The sequence below is a fragment of the Epinephelus moara genome, chromosome 2 (genome assembly GCF_006386435.1).
Source record: "Epinephelus moara isolate mb chromosome 2, YSFRI_EMoa_1.0, whole genome shotgun sequence".
Classification (NCBI taxonomy): Eukaryota; Metazoa; Chordata; class Actinopteri; order Perciformes; family Serranidae; genus Epinephelus; species Epinephelus moara.
The window spans coordinates 27,034,842-27,049,790 of NC_065507.1; the positions used below are offsets into that span (position 1 = coordinate 27,034,842).

At 42.2% G+C, this 14,949-nt stretch overlaps 1 protein-coding gene across 1 annotated transcript in view; it reads right to left on the reverse strand.

The window, feature by feature from the left end:
• Nucleotides 1-1,994: 1,994 nt before the first annotated feature.
• dph1 (diphthamide biosynthesis 1) overlaps nucleotides 1,995-14,949 on the reverse strand; it is an 88,608-nt gene continuing 75,653 nt past the window's right edge. The window contains exons 10-12 of the mRNA XM_050063884.1: nucleotides 7,606-7,684; nucleotides 3,061-3,195; nucleotides 1,995-2,666 (exon numbers count right to left, since the gene is read on the reverse strand). Coding sequence (XP_049919841.1) covers nucleotides 2,586-2,666; nucleotides 3,061-3,195; nucleotides 7,606-7,684 — 295 coding nt within the window. The 3' untranslated portion in view covers nucleotides 1,995-2,585. The remainder of the gene's footprint in view (nucleotides 2,667-3,060; nucleotides 3,196-7,605; nucleotides 7,685-14,949) is intronic.

Consider the following 14,949-nt stretch of genomic DNA (forward strand, 5'->3'; position numbering starts at 1 on the left):
GCACCCTGCCATGCACACTCACTCTCATGCTGCCGTGCCGCCACAGCCTTTCCACAGAGTAAAGTGTGTGACTTGAATGCCTTACAGCTCTGCCAATAAGCTATGCAAACAGTGCCACCTAGTGGTCACTCAGCGGTCTGCATAGCTGGTAATGAATCTGAGAGAGGAGAGCAGACTGACTGGGGTTTACATTACTCACACAGCCGTCTGTCTGCGACTGGCAGAGTTAAAGCAGATCTGTGGATCAGAGCCTCATTAAGTTTCCGGTCTAACTCCCCTATCAGTTTGCTTCCATGAGCCATATCAAGTAACCACAATATGCTTTGAAATAGTTCCATCCAACTGCTCAGGAATTCACTTTTATTAAGTTGAGGAGGCTCAGTGACACTCCACCATTTTGTTTTTGCTCTATTTTCCACAGGCAAGGTTAGCGAGACATGATTTTTTTAAGCTTGGTGCTCTAACAGGAGCAATTATGATTACATAAATGATTTATACAAATACTGCAGCATGTTAATAAGAAGGTGAGGGGAGGTTATGACACACTACATCAGCATGAAACTTGCTTGCAGAACAATCTCTCACTGGCACACTCAGACACACTTTAAAAAAAAAAAAATCTCGTCCTGGTGAAAAGTTTTAAGACACTAATGGTGAAGTATGGAGGTTATTTTTTCACACTTTGCTGGTCAGTTATTTCTTTAATGTTTTGTATGCTGCATGTGGTGGAGATTATTGACATATCTGCATTATGCACCACATGAAGTGTAAACATTTGTTGATTATATATATTTTTCCAACATAGATTTATGGAAGAGTACTTGTTGCCAGGGTAACAATCAGCAGGGATCAAAACAAACAATACGCATTTAGAATTAGAGCGAGGATGGGAATTAGGCTGTAATGTATGGTTCAGATAAATACACACCCAGATTGAATATATTCCATCTGGGCTTCATTAAAAAAAAATGATTATGAATAATCTACCAAAAATAATCACCACAAACACCTACATTTCCACACATTTCAGACGTACTGATGAGTGAATGTCATTATTTTGATTGTAAAAACAGTGGTACTTAAAGTGGTATGCAAACATCAAAGTGTCCAAACCTCTACTATTGTTCTCTAATATTGTTAGTGATGTAATAAGGGCCCTATGACTTTAGTTATGATATTTAAATACCCATTAGTTCCATATTTTGTGTCTAAAATAGTTTAAAATCTAACTGTATCACACAACAGGTATGTCTCTTTGAAATATTCCTTTTTACTGATGCTTAAATTATCAAGTTATTAATATTTAAGGCAAAACAAATCTTTAGGCGGTGCGATTAAAAACACTGCTCACTTTAAATGGGGAGAAAAGGAGTTATTAAACTTTTCCCCTCTTTCCCCCTGACAGAGTGCGCCAAAAAATGAATCAAACATCAGCTGTGAGACAGCTCTGCTGCCCAATAATTTATTCTTGACCGCATCACACACTGTACTGTGGCAGGTACTGAGCTCTATAAAATAACAGCCACTAGTGGGACACGTGAGACACATCACGAGAAAGGCATCTGGCAGGACGGGCTGCATCACACCGGCCTCTGTTGCCAAGGAGATACGATGGTGGAATGTAGAGAGGGGGGGTCTGACTAGAGAAGCCTAGTAGTTGTAGGCAAATCACAAAACTCACAGATGATCATACCCACCTGAGACACCGCGCTGCAATCTGGGGAAGATTCACAAGTTCTTGGGATCAGCTGGAGCCACGGCGCGCTGCTGTCAATCAGTCTCTGCTGTGGCAGCCAAACAGCAATAGAGGCTTTTTATTTATTTATTTATTTATTTATTGACAGACTCCTCCATCAATAAATAATGAGGATGGAGAGCAGTCGTGACTAGCACTGCGCACATCTAGGAATTCATACTGGTTTTTAAGGCTGAGGGCTTCAAAACAGACCCATCGCATTCAGCACTGTGTTTAGAAACACTCACACACAAGGAGCGAGGTTCCATTTCTGATTTATTGTTTCAGAGTTGGACTAGAAAAGCAAGACAGAGACACAAGGTTATGTCACATTTTTAGCATACAAATTTCAGTAGAATACTCTTGTGAAAAGTCACATACAGTACTGTACATCAAAATAAAGTGCTCTATACAAAATGTCTTTGAAATGCAGCGTGAAGGGAAACTCATTTTAAGTGTCCAACAACATATAGTGGTCTATCAAAGGACAAGTGGATTGCGTTTGAATAAATCCACCCACATTAACACTTTAATTCCATACAGCGTGCTCAAGGTTATCTCACGCTTTCACTCCAGCAGGCACAAAAGCCGTGTGTGCATTACAGAGAGGGGCAGAAAACGTGAATAAGAGCAACGGTTTGATCTGCTGTGCTGTAAAATGAGGGATTATTTATGGCTGGTAATCCATTTGAGGAGCGGCTGAGGGCTCCTCTGGCTTTAGCACTGCTCGCTGATAGACTGTCTGGACAAATACCCGCTCTCCACTTCTCATCTGACCTCCCTCCAGCCATTAGAGGCAGAAGCACTGGCAGGCAGGAGACGACGCAAAGACATAGCTGGACACCGTGTGCTACTCCCCTTGGCAGCCACAGGGGGCGCACTGGTTCTGCCCACACGGCTTGGTAGGAGGGGTTGGCTCCGAGCCTTGTTTCTGCAGGGCAAGCAGTGGGATAGCATTAACACTTGGAACTGTGACAACACCTACCTCAGACAGATTAGTGGTAATATGGGGCAATGTGGCTTCTTCAGGGTGTTTTCACACCGCAGCAATTAAATACACATCTGACTGTCTTTTTAACCCTTTTTTCAATAAATTAGAAAATTTATGATTCACTTCAAGGTCAAGGTCACAACCACGGGAGACATCCAGATGCATGTCCTGTTGTCGTTGTGCCACTGGGTGTCAGTGTGGTGACACACTGATAAAAGTTGTCAAACACATGCTCAACACACTGTGGTTTCACTCTTCACTGGCTCCACTCCCCCCTCCCCTTTCCCATCTATTTCCCCTGTCATTCATTCTTTTATCTCCCACCTCTGCTCACCTGATTCTGTCGGCGCGTGGGCCGCACAGGTTGGTTGTCAGGGTGGTTGGGCGCCCACGGCCCCAGGCTCTGATTGGAGTAGAAGTCCATGGGGTAGACTTCCTTCCAGGGAGCCCCCTGTAGAGCCACAGCTGCCTGAGAAGTAGTGAATCAGATAATCACAAATAATGTAAAAACAAAAACAGAACAAGAGGCTTGACAACCTAAAAGTGCAACGCAAGCCCACTTGATGATTGTACACGATGCTGTTTGCTTTTCCCGTGTGTTATCCACGACTGTATTTGCAGTTTTTGGGCAAAGCAACTGCAAGAAACCACAAAGTGATGAGAAGCTGCAACAGACAAGACAGGTGTCATAATATTAAGCTCGGATAACAGGAAGAGTTGTCATGTTATCCCTATGCAGCTGCACTGCATGACACAACATCTGTTGGAGGAGAGCAACAGCATAGGCATGACAGTGTAGTGACATAAGTGCAGACTGCTCCATATGGAAGACAAGCGCCTGTGAATATTGATTCTGAATGAAAGGAGCAGCCGAATGACTGAACAGATGAATAAACAAGCGTGCTGAATGACAGAACAAATCATTTGATTGTTCATTTATTAATTCATCCAACTCTTCATTCATCTTTCAGTCACGACTTGGATGCAAAAGCCTGACTTCAGCTTCATACAGTTTGGGATAATTTCGATGATGTATGGAAATACGGTGAGAAAACAAGTCATTTGATGCATTAGGTGGTTGAGTTCAAAGGAAACATGAAAAATGCAGCTTGAAAGTGATGAAATCTCTCCTCCACTGGGACACAATTCATCACGGTTACACAGCTTGTGTGTAGCCGTTGTAGTTTGTGTTGTTAGGAGGGTGTGTACCAGCTCTGACAAGGTAGTGTTCTCATCCATACCGACTTCATCTTTAAATAGAAACAGGAACACAAGACCAAAATATTTTTATATACCTTCACATGAATAGGAAACAATAAAGGATAAAAGGAACAGCAGTAGAGGTAGAGATGTGATTTTTCTTGCTGTAAACAAGCACCAAAAACTACGCTAATGAATCTCAAGGCAATTGAATCGAATGCAACTGGACTTAGCTTTGTCTTAGAAGACGTTTCACCTCTTATCCAAGAGGCTTCATCAGGAACTAGTCTGACAAACTGGTGTGGAAAAACCCAGGTATTTAACCTCTGAGGAGGTCTTCACAAGGCCAATGATGTCACTGGTTCGTTAGTGCTCCAACGGTGGTCGTTGGGGTCATTAGAGTCACATGAGGCCATTTGTGAACGACTATTGTTTTTAGAGGTTAAGCTGTTAAATCTCCTGGGCAAGGATGAAAGGACAGCATTATAGGTGGGGGATAGGTGGTGTCGCAGACCTCCTCCTCTATTGAGAGATGGTTTTTCCAGTTTCACATAGATGGCTTCTTTTACACCTCTTTCAAACCATCTGTCTTCCCTGTCCAAAATGTGCACATTGCTGTCTTCAAAGGAGTGTACTTTCTCCTTGAGGTGTAGATAGACAGCTGAGTCTTGCCCTGACGAGTTAGCCCTTCTGTGTTGGGCCATGCGTTTGTTTAGTGGTCGTTTTGTTTCACCAGTGTACAAGTCTGGGCATTCCTCACTGCACTGGACAGCGTACACTAGGTTGCTCTTCTGAGTGTGTGGTGTACGGTCTTTTGGGTGTATCAGTCTTTGTCTGAGTGTGTTACTGGGTTTGAAATACACAGGGATGCGGTGTTTGTTGAAGATCCTCCTGAGTTTTTCAGATACCCCAGACACATAGGGGATGACAATGTTATTGTGTTTGTTCTTTTCTTCATCACCCACCCCATCATTGGCCTTGTGAAGACCTCCTCAGAGGTTGAATACCTGGGTGCTTCCACACCAGTTTGTCAGACTAGTTCCAGCCTAGTCAGACAAGCATGAACTGATGAAGCCTCTTGGATAAGAGGTGAAATGTCTTCTAAGAAAAAACTAAGTCGAGTTGCATTCGATTCAATTGCCTTGAGATAACTATGACCTGGATAAATGAGAATATCCACAGGCACAAGCTAATGAAGTAGGGCTGCACTTTCCATATCGATCATTAGCAGCATTAACGATCAGTTAATCGCTATTAAAACGACGTAAAAAGCAGCATATTGCATATTCTCTGACAACATTGCAAAGCCTATGGAGATGCAGAAGTCTAGAAATTTGAAACATACTGAATATAACTGAATAATTTTGCTTTGCCTCCTTCATTTTCCAATGTCACTGCTGCACTCTTCTTCCAGACCCCAAAATGGCTCCTTTGTCATAAATAGTTTCACTTCAAGGTTAATGTGCTAATGCTAGTCATTGAAACATGCTTTAAAAAATAGCTAGACTGTAATAGTAGACTACTCCCTGTTTATATTTCAGATTCAGATCTTCATTTGATCAATTAAATGTCATGTTTGATTAAATAATTGGAGGCTATTCTTTCTATTTTGCCATGTTTAACAAGTGTGACACAGGTACTATGCTGCACATTATATGGTTATATAAAAGGTCAAATGTATAGGGATGGGAATTGAGACCTGGCTTCAAATTGTCTGATTCACTGGAATTGTATGGCTTAGAGTTTAGCAATTCCTTTTATCGAAGCCGGTATGTCTTTCTAATAGTTGCAAAACGATGACGTCAAACTTATGCGTCTACGCTGCTGAAAACTTGCAACAAGAACGAGTCATGGCAGAGAGGAAGAAACGGTTCAAAGCGTGGCTTCATTCCACGAAGAAAGATGACGATATTGCTGCTTGTTATGTCTGTAAAATGATCATTTTAAGTCAGGGTGGAAACACCAGCAATACGCTCAAACATCTTCTTACGCAACATGATTACCACTGCTTCCTCAGTGAGCAGCACGTCCGTTACTGAGGGTAAATATCCTATTTCATAATAATGCTGAAAACCTGTGCAGGCCTACTTATTTTCCACCCAGAAAACTGATCAGGTATCAATAAAATCTTATCAGTTCCAGTCCTTACAAATGTAGCATATATCTGATTTCTCTAGATATATCCAGCTATTAAAAATACAAAATGTGGCTCAACTAAATATACTTGTGTTCCCTCCTAAACAAACAAACAAACAAACTGAGTTATATACTGAGATAAATCTTTCATTGCCTTATTTTTTCCCTTTCTTTTTCCTAGACATCCCTCTGCTAGTCTTCTTCATTTTCCTCTCTCCTCTGCCCTTATTCCTGCCGCCTCGCCTGTCTTTAGCTTTTACCCGCCGCTCGCCTCCTCTCCCCTCTCACACCACACAACTGCCTCTCTCTGTGGAAGCTAGCTTCTCTTGCTAATCCCTGCTCTGACAGGAGAGCCAAGTGTGTCTTATTGACTATAAATATAACATGAGACGCACTGAAAATAAATGCTGCTGCCCCCCCACCACCCCCCACCACCCTCCACCCCTCTCCTTGCTCACTCCACCCTCCCATCTCTTTCCTCCTCGTCTTCATTGTAAATGCCACAGTGAAAAGCACAGTGCACTGAGACGAATAACACTCATAGGTATGCGTTGGGAGGGTGAGGGGGTGAATTAAGACTTATCACGACCGCACACGAGCACACATATAGACACAAGTGGAGCTGCAAATTATTTAAATGCACAGACATTGTTCCCAAATAGCTTGCAGGGAGAGTGAAGTGAGCTCTAACAAAAAAGGGCTTAAGAAAACAGATTGCTGCTTTCCTCATTACAGCGGAGCAAATTTCAGACTTCACATGCACCATTATAGACCTCAGTCAAAAACAAAACAAAGTAATCATCACTTTTTCTTCTAAGGTGAATGCTATCATTATTCTTAATGGCCTCATTCTGAAATGTATGTGCAGCACGAGCGGCGCGCAAAGATGTGTAGTCGGAGGAAAAAAACAGCAACCATTTGAAATTGCGCCCCAATATTCAAGACAGCAATTCCCCTTGCAGCCATTTCACGAGGATTCAAATCAGTAGCGTATCTTTGAGGAAAATCATTGAATGAATTAATAGCTGACAACTAACCAGCCAAGTCACATAATGGCACATAACTGCCAAACACATCACAAAGTGGCTACACCAGCTGCAGCGGCACACAAACAAACGCTTGCTTTGAAATGGATCTTTATGGGTTGCTGTCCGATCTATCTCTCTCCCTTTAGAAAAACAAGACAGCTGCAGGGGGGGAGAGCAAGANAGGGGGGGCTAGTCTTCTGCTGATGCTGTTTTATGTGTGTGTGCTGGTGTGTTTTATAGCAGGGATGGAGGGAGAGAAAGAAGGAGAGGTGTGATTCCTTATCTCCAGCACAAGCAGGCCTTGATGAGCCCTATACAAATTCACAACCCCTTCAAACCCCATGCTTAACATTGTAGAAGCTCCCTTATATTCTGTGCTTTGATGAAGGCTTCAGCAGGACATCTGTCAAGGTGTCTGTGTACTGACAGGAAGGTCTTTGTGCAATGCATGAGCCTCCTGTGATAAGTGAGTGACAGCTGTGATCTTGTTGAGAGACTATAAGGTGCGTGTTTACCTCATATGGAGACAGCAGGGGCTTAGAGAAGGCTGTGCCCCAATCAATAGAAAGACGTGGACAAGCGATCTGGATCCACCTGTAGGAGAGAGAAGGAAGAAAATTTGTGTTCAGATGTGCGTCCGTGAGTGAGCGCAAATTTGTGTGTAAAACAAGAAGCAGTCAGAGAGGGTGAGAGACCAAGATCCTATTAGACAGGCAGGGCACATCTGCGACTGCACGCTGCATGTGGATTCGTGATGCAATGGGGTTGTGCAGGGAGCCTCCCTCCACCTGATCTCCAGCATCTGTTGGAGAGATCTGTCCTGATTTGCAAAAGCTCTAAAGACAGCCACGCTACACAGTCTGAATGCATAGCCAGTCAGTGAAAGAGGGATGCTGAAAAGAGAGGGGGAAGGTGTGTGGTGGTGGAGGGAGGAGGGGAGGGAGGTAGACTGGTTGCAGGAGGCATAAACAGAAAAACAGGGAAAGAAGTGAACAGAGGTGAAAAGAGAAGAAATGTAGTGAAAGAAAAGAGGGAGAGGTTAGGTGAGTGTGAATAAAAAAGCCGCACCAGCCCGGTCTCCACGGAGGTAGCCTACATAGCTGGCAGACAGGGTGGTGGAGGGGGTGGGGGGATTGTGTATNAGAAGAGAGGAGAGAACAGAGGCAGAAGAGAGGAGGAAGATTGGCAGGGAGAAAAGTGTTTACTCTGGAAAATGCATGAGAGAGGGATGAGGAGGGCATGGATGTAAACAGCTGGAGGGAAAAATGAACAATGGGAGAATGGAGACGGAGAGAAGCGGCCGAAGTGATGGGGGTTAGCTTTCGCAGATCAATGCTATCCACAGCTCCATCTCCACTGAGGGAACGGACCCTCCCTCGTCCCTAATCCTGAGGATGGAGCTCCATCAGAAATATTGACAAATATGAATTAAGCTGCAGTGCATGTAAAAGCCCCAAAGACAACCTTAGATCCGGATGAATGTCAAAAGGAACACACCTGTTTGAAATTTAAGCAAAGGAGTAAAGACGAGCTTGAAATAAAAAAATAAAGTTTTGCAGTAATCGCTTGAATACTTTCATGTGTGCGTGACTGCGTCAAAATCCCCATCTGTCTATTGTTCATTTTCCAACTTTCACACAACTTCTCAACTGCAGAATTGATTGCACCGTTGACTCTCGCTCCGCTCTGCTTTCTGTCACAGAAATATTCCACACCCCTCGGGCAAACGCATGGCATTTTCTCATTTTCAAATAACACTTAAAAAAATGTCTACCCCTTAAGTGTGAATGCGTATTCATCCTGCTAATTTGAAAGCCAGCTGAGTCAGACATTTTCGCACTAATCTGTTCAGACCTAAGTTTGCTGAGTTGAGATGGAGATGTGCAATCTGAAATATGACCTTTAAGTCCGTCAAGTGCTATTCATAACCAGAGCCCTTTACGTAGCCTAACAGTGGACATGTATCAAAACCGCCTTCGCCCAAACACACAGGAAAAAGGAACTAATTATAGGGAGAGAGTCAGTTTGCCTTTGTGTGTGCACATGTATGTGATGAGACGTGCATTCCTGCTGTATGTGTCTGTGTATAATGTGTTGACGTGTAGAATGAACTGAAAAAGAACAAAGTGGCAACCTCCAGGGCTGAAAAATTAAGCCAGTGCGGTCTCTCTAATGGCCACTTGAGGCTGGAACCATGACAAAGTCAACCCCATAGACCCCCATGTTAAAATGCCCAACTTTACAGCAGAAATAAACATATTTGCAGCATGATACAAAAAAAAATGACTCTGAAGCCAATTTCCTCATTTATGACAACTGTACGGGGGTGAGTTTTTATATAACTCACCCATTTAAATGTAATAAAGGCCTAAAGTTATACATAATTTGAGTGACAGGTGGTTGGTGTTCCTTGGCAAGTTGCTACCATGGCGACACTAAACGTTAGGTAATATAACCATGGTGTAACCTTGGATTCACAGAGTGTATGCGTAGCTGTAGTTGCTGCTATTTCAGTGTATTTTCAGTTCATGGTAATGTTTTGGTTGCCAAAAAAAGTCTTGTTTAGTGTTTGGTTGAACTAAAAGACCCTCTAACGAGTTAGATGTTGACTTTTTCTTGTAAATACATTTTAATGTTTTCTTCATTAGCGAAAATTAGCATTATTATAATCACAGTTAACCACAGCTGTAAGAGCACTGTGCTAACCAAGCTAGCAGCTAGCATTAGAGTTATCTCCTCCCTCTCAGCAAACTCCTGTGCTGTGTCTCACATCACATACTTCCGTTAGTACACTTCAATGTAGTATACTATATGCACTATATACTTATTGGCGTAGTGCGTGAATTTCGTGTTTCAAACCAAACATACCCGTTGTGCACTCACCGGAAATGACGACCGCTAGTAAGCAAACTAGCATTAGCATTCGCATTATCGTTCGCGGTACCAAATCATTACAGACTGCTAAATTAACCCAATAAACATACTGCTGGCTTATACCCGACAACAGTATAGTGGTGCTTAGTGCAAAAACACATGTATTTGTACAATGCAGCAAAGTTCACGGTTGCACAGTTCTCGGCCGCCATTTCCAGTTTGAAAAGTGGTCCCTCCCCTTCCGCTACGTAGCCAAGATGACGATCATTAGCCATGTTTCCATCAGCCTGTTTAGATGCGCATCTAGAAGTATTGCATCGGAAAATTATGATGGAAATGCCAAAATTCGAATTAAAATCCCCTGATTCGCACAAACTAAAATATGCTCGCTTTAGCCGGGTTTTGGTTGATTCGAAAAAATGCTGATTCGCAAAACGGGGGATGGAAAACAGTTATGTTCGAATTAAGTCCAATGTAGCACACCTCTCTCCATGGTGATATCCACACTCCGGGTCGGGAAGGCGGTAATGCATTTACAAGCTGGTTGCCAGTCGCCAGAAAACGTAGAAGAAGAAGAATGCGAAACTTGTTTTGTTTCCAGTTCTGCGGAAAACTCGCACGAGTTCGTAGTTTTCACCAAAATCCGTACATTTAATGGAAACACACAGGATTCGTATTTCTTTAAATGATTCGAATCACTTTTGGATGGAAACATAGCTAGTGAGGGCGAGAAGTGTCCATAGTTCCACACTCAACCTCTTGATCGTTTTGAGTGCACCATCCGGGTACTCATAGTGCACTGCATTTTTCCATACTTCTCAGTGTGAACACATGCACTCAAAATATTAAGTGTAAGTACAGAAGTGAGCGATTTGAGACACAGCACAGGATTCAGAACTGGAGTCCACAAACCAATGGGAGACGTCATGGTGGCTATGTCCATTATTTTATCCAGTCTATGAAAAGAACACTGGGAGTGGTTAAAAGAAGGAGGGTGATTAATAAATCAAACTGTGAGTTCTCCACTGAATCCTCAGGGCTGGCATTGAGATAAGGGTCTGAGTGGAAAGTAAGACAGGAGGCATGAAAGGAAAGGGAGACAGCATCCCTCCAAAGAAGCAAATAGCTGACTGGCACATGGAACCTGAGGGGACCTTTCTAATATTAGCACAAAGACTGTCTGAATAGTGCAGTTCAGTAAAATGCATGGTACCATGCCAGGTATTGCCCCCCAGAATGTACCCAAAATTGTATTTCCAGCACTTATCTGGCCTTCCATCTAGCCAGCACAGTAGAGATCCCACATCATGGGGTGCAGCAGAACAAAGCCAGAGCTGGAGGAAAGAAAAGAGGAAGAGGTGCAGATACAAACGAAAAATGTGGGCTTTTGTCTCTGGCAGTGGAGCCTTGTTTCACTACTTATTCCCAAACAAAGATTAAGTGAAATAAAGAATGTATGAATAAGACTTTGATAGAAACCATGTCTCTTCAGTCCCTCTCTTCAGGATCTGTTTACTTAAAGGAACAGTGTCTAAGATTTGGAGAGATTTGGTGGCATCTAGTAGTGAAGACTGCAGATTGCAACCAGTTGAAATTTCTCCCGGTTAGAATTCCTTTAGTGTTAATTGTTCAGGAGGTTTTTAATGGCAGCCAAATTATCCAGAGGTTATTTCCTTTCCAAAAAACAGACTTGGTGATATCAACCACTAAAAACCCTGAATAAAGCAGGTTCACTTTATAAATAATTGTTTCTCCTATGCTGTTTCGAATGTCGGAGACAGGCCGCTAACTTGGCACCTGCTAATCTTTACTCAGATTTTTCTCTGATAACTTAAGATCCAGGCATTCCGGAGGTTTTTACCAGGACTAAATTATCCTCTCCAAAATAACAAACCCAGTGATTTAAACTGTTAAAAACACTGGGAAAAAGCAGTTTCACGTTAAAAAAATCAATGTTTTTCTGACACTGGGGCTGCTAACTATGGTGGCTGACATGAAAACATGAATGGCTCTATCTAGAGCCAGTATTTGTTTTGTCCATTCTGGGCTACTGTAGAAACATAGCAGTGCAACATAGGAATCTCTGTCGACAAAAACCCGCTCCCTAGGAGATATAAATGGCTCATTCCAAGGTAACAAAAATACATTTTTCCCTTTTCAGATGATTATACCCTAGAGAAAACATACTTATGACATTATATTCCATTTAGGCCAATATATCCTCCTAAATCCTGCACACTGGACCTTTAAGTAGAAAGTAAACCCTTCAACATGAAGTGACATGCAAGGATTAGAGGAGCACAGTGCAGGTCTGTTGGAGACTATGCTGTGATATTTAAAGGTAAGGCTGCATGACATTTAGTACTCCTATGCAATGTGAGCTCCAGCTCCGGCCACGCTGCATTACCTGCTGTGGGCCATTACACCCCTGACACTGTTAGAAAGGCCTCAGCCCGCACGGCTTCGCTTCAATTACACTCACAGTCTTGACCCGCCAAAAGCAAGAACAATTAACCTTTCAGCACTGTGGGAAAATGTAAAATGCTCACCTCTAATGGTAAACTTAATTGAATTAGTTCAAACAATTTCATTTCAATGGAGTCAAAAAATTAAAATTCAAACAGAAAGATAAAAGACTGCAATGCACAGGGTGGCATTTGAGGTCTAGTTGAGATAAGTGTGTGGGGTGTACCCATATCTGTACAATGGTTTAAAACCTGCTTGGGGACAGCCTAATTACACACTTAAGAGCATATGCTAATGGTGTCTCTCTGTTTATATGAGTGAGTATGTGTGTGTCTAATGACAGAGAAAGCCTGGGGGTGGGCTCTGTACAGTGTGCTGTGTCGGCTTGTGTTGAGCACTAATGCATCCTCCACTATCCCACCGTCTATCTCTCAATCGCTCTTTCTCTCTCTTTCCCTCTGTTCCTCCTTCAGCACAGCCGGATTCAACACACCTTCACACACCTGGTGGTATGTAGTGTCTAATATAGCCTTGTGTAGGATGCCTGTGTTCTTACAAAGTATTCTGAGCTGTGAGAGGAAAAAACAAAACAACACAAAAAGAGAAAAATAATACAATAGCTGATGAATATTAGCAGAAGAGATCCACTCTATATTGTCCAATCACACTCTGAATAAACACTTGTGATTAATGATGTAAACAGTGTTGTCAGTAAGTCATACCTTCCAAAATTAACCTTCAATTTCCACTTTCATCTCTTGCCTAGACTCATTAAAGAACCCTACAAACAACTGCTATTTTTTTACATTGACATCATTATGATGAATAATTACAATGGTCTCCAACAGATCTGGAAATTGAACTTCACTACTTTTTTTTGTGTTGACCAAAATGACTCTGTGGCATCGAGTATCAATGATGTCACTAAACCCTGACATCAAATGGTTGGCCAGATTGTTGATCTCCTTATTCTTGGATGAGACAGTTTCTGATTTTGGAAATGGAAGCTAACATTCATAAGTAGGTTTTAATTAGTTTATAATCACCCAAAAATTAGAACTGTGTTTCCATTACCTTACAATGGGCTGTTTATATCTAAATAAGTAGCAGGTCCTCTTCCACAGAGTCCGCCATGTTGTTCTACAGTGGTCCAGAACAGACAAATTAAACACTGGCTTTAGGTAGGGCCTTTCACGTTTTTGTGTTTTCATGTTGTGGTAGTTCTCCTACACGCTTAGCAAACAGGAGTTTCAGTTCTGCAACCTCACCACTAGATGCCACTAAATCCTACACACTGGACCTTTAAGAAATTTGTCATCTTTTGTTACAGGAAAAAAGGGCTTTATATAAATTACACGGAATCTGATAATTTTAATTCTGATTTAAGACCACTTTCACAGATGGTCCTGTATCAGATACAGGTCTGATATTTTGCTTTTGATTTCAGTCTGAACATTTAAATGAGAATTCACCCGACTTTTATGTCACTCACAGAACTCTGCCTGGACTCAGTGTCTTGCGGAGAGAGTCTTGTGGAGATGCACTGACAGATGTAGTTAAAAGTAGCCCTTGACATCTTAAAATTTCGATTGAAAGCTGTTTCATTGAAGCCACTCATGTCACAATCCCACCACTCCTGGCTCTGACTTTACATCCAAACACACCCCCGTACAGAAGTAGCAGCCACTGCTCCACAAAAAGTCAGAATTGAAAAATTTGGCTCTCTTTCTCCTCTTTCTTGTCGTCACCTGCTCTTGAATTCGCTGGCATCCACTACACATCAACTTATAAATTAAACCATAAACACTGAGTTCAGTGGCCTCCATGTTCACTTCTATACGACTGTGTGCTGGGTGGAACGTCTGTTATTGTTCTTTTACGCAGGTCAGTTCAAGACCATGGTATTTGATATTGGCCACATTTAAAAAAATAATGTGAACAGCCAAACGAAAAACTCTGAGCAGTAAATCCGACTTGAGCTCTAAAGGCTTTCGGTTTGAATGTAGCCAAAGTTATTGGAAAGAATATTGTTTTGGGAATGGTAGGGAGTGTGGCGCCACTGGTACTGAAAACCCTGAAATTACTCTTTTTGTCTTTAACAGTACAAAGACCAAAAGGATTGTCGCCTTGCATTATGATGTATACACACCGAGTTTAAAACTGTCAACAGCTGTCCTGCAATAATTGTTACCTTCATGAAGGTTTTACTGTTGAGTTTTTGTTGAAACTGCTCAGGTGTATGTTCCAATTTATGGTCATTTTGGAGGCTGTGGTACAGACTTGGGTGGTATCAAGACATATAGCATACTGGGGAATTAGGGTTAGGGTTAAATTACCGCACATAATTTTATCTTGAGATGAGTTCTTCCAACTAGAAAAGCAGTTTAACAGCCACATGACTGTATTCAACACATCACTTCTGTTGAGCTCACAGGTGCGTCTCTTGCCTTGCCTTTGGCAAGACGTGAGCCTATTTCCTATCTATTCATTATTCTATGGGCCACAAGCATTTAAAGCAA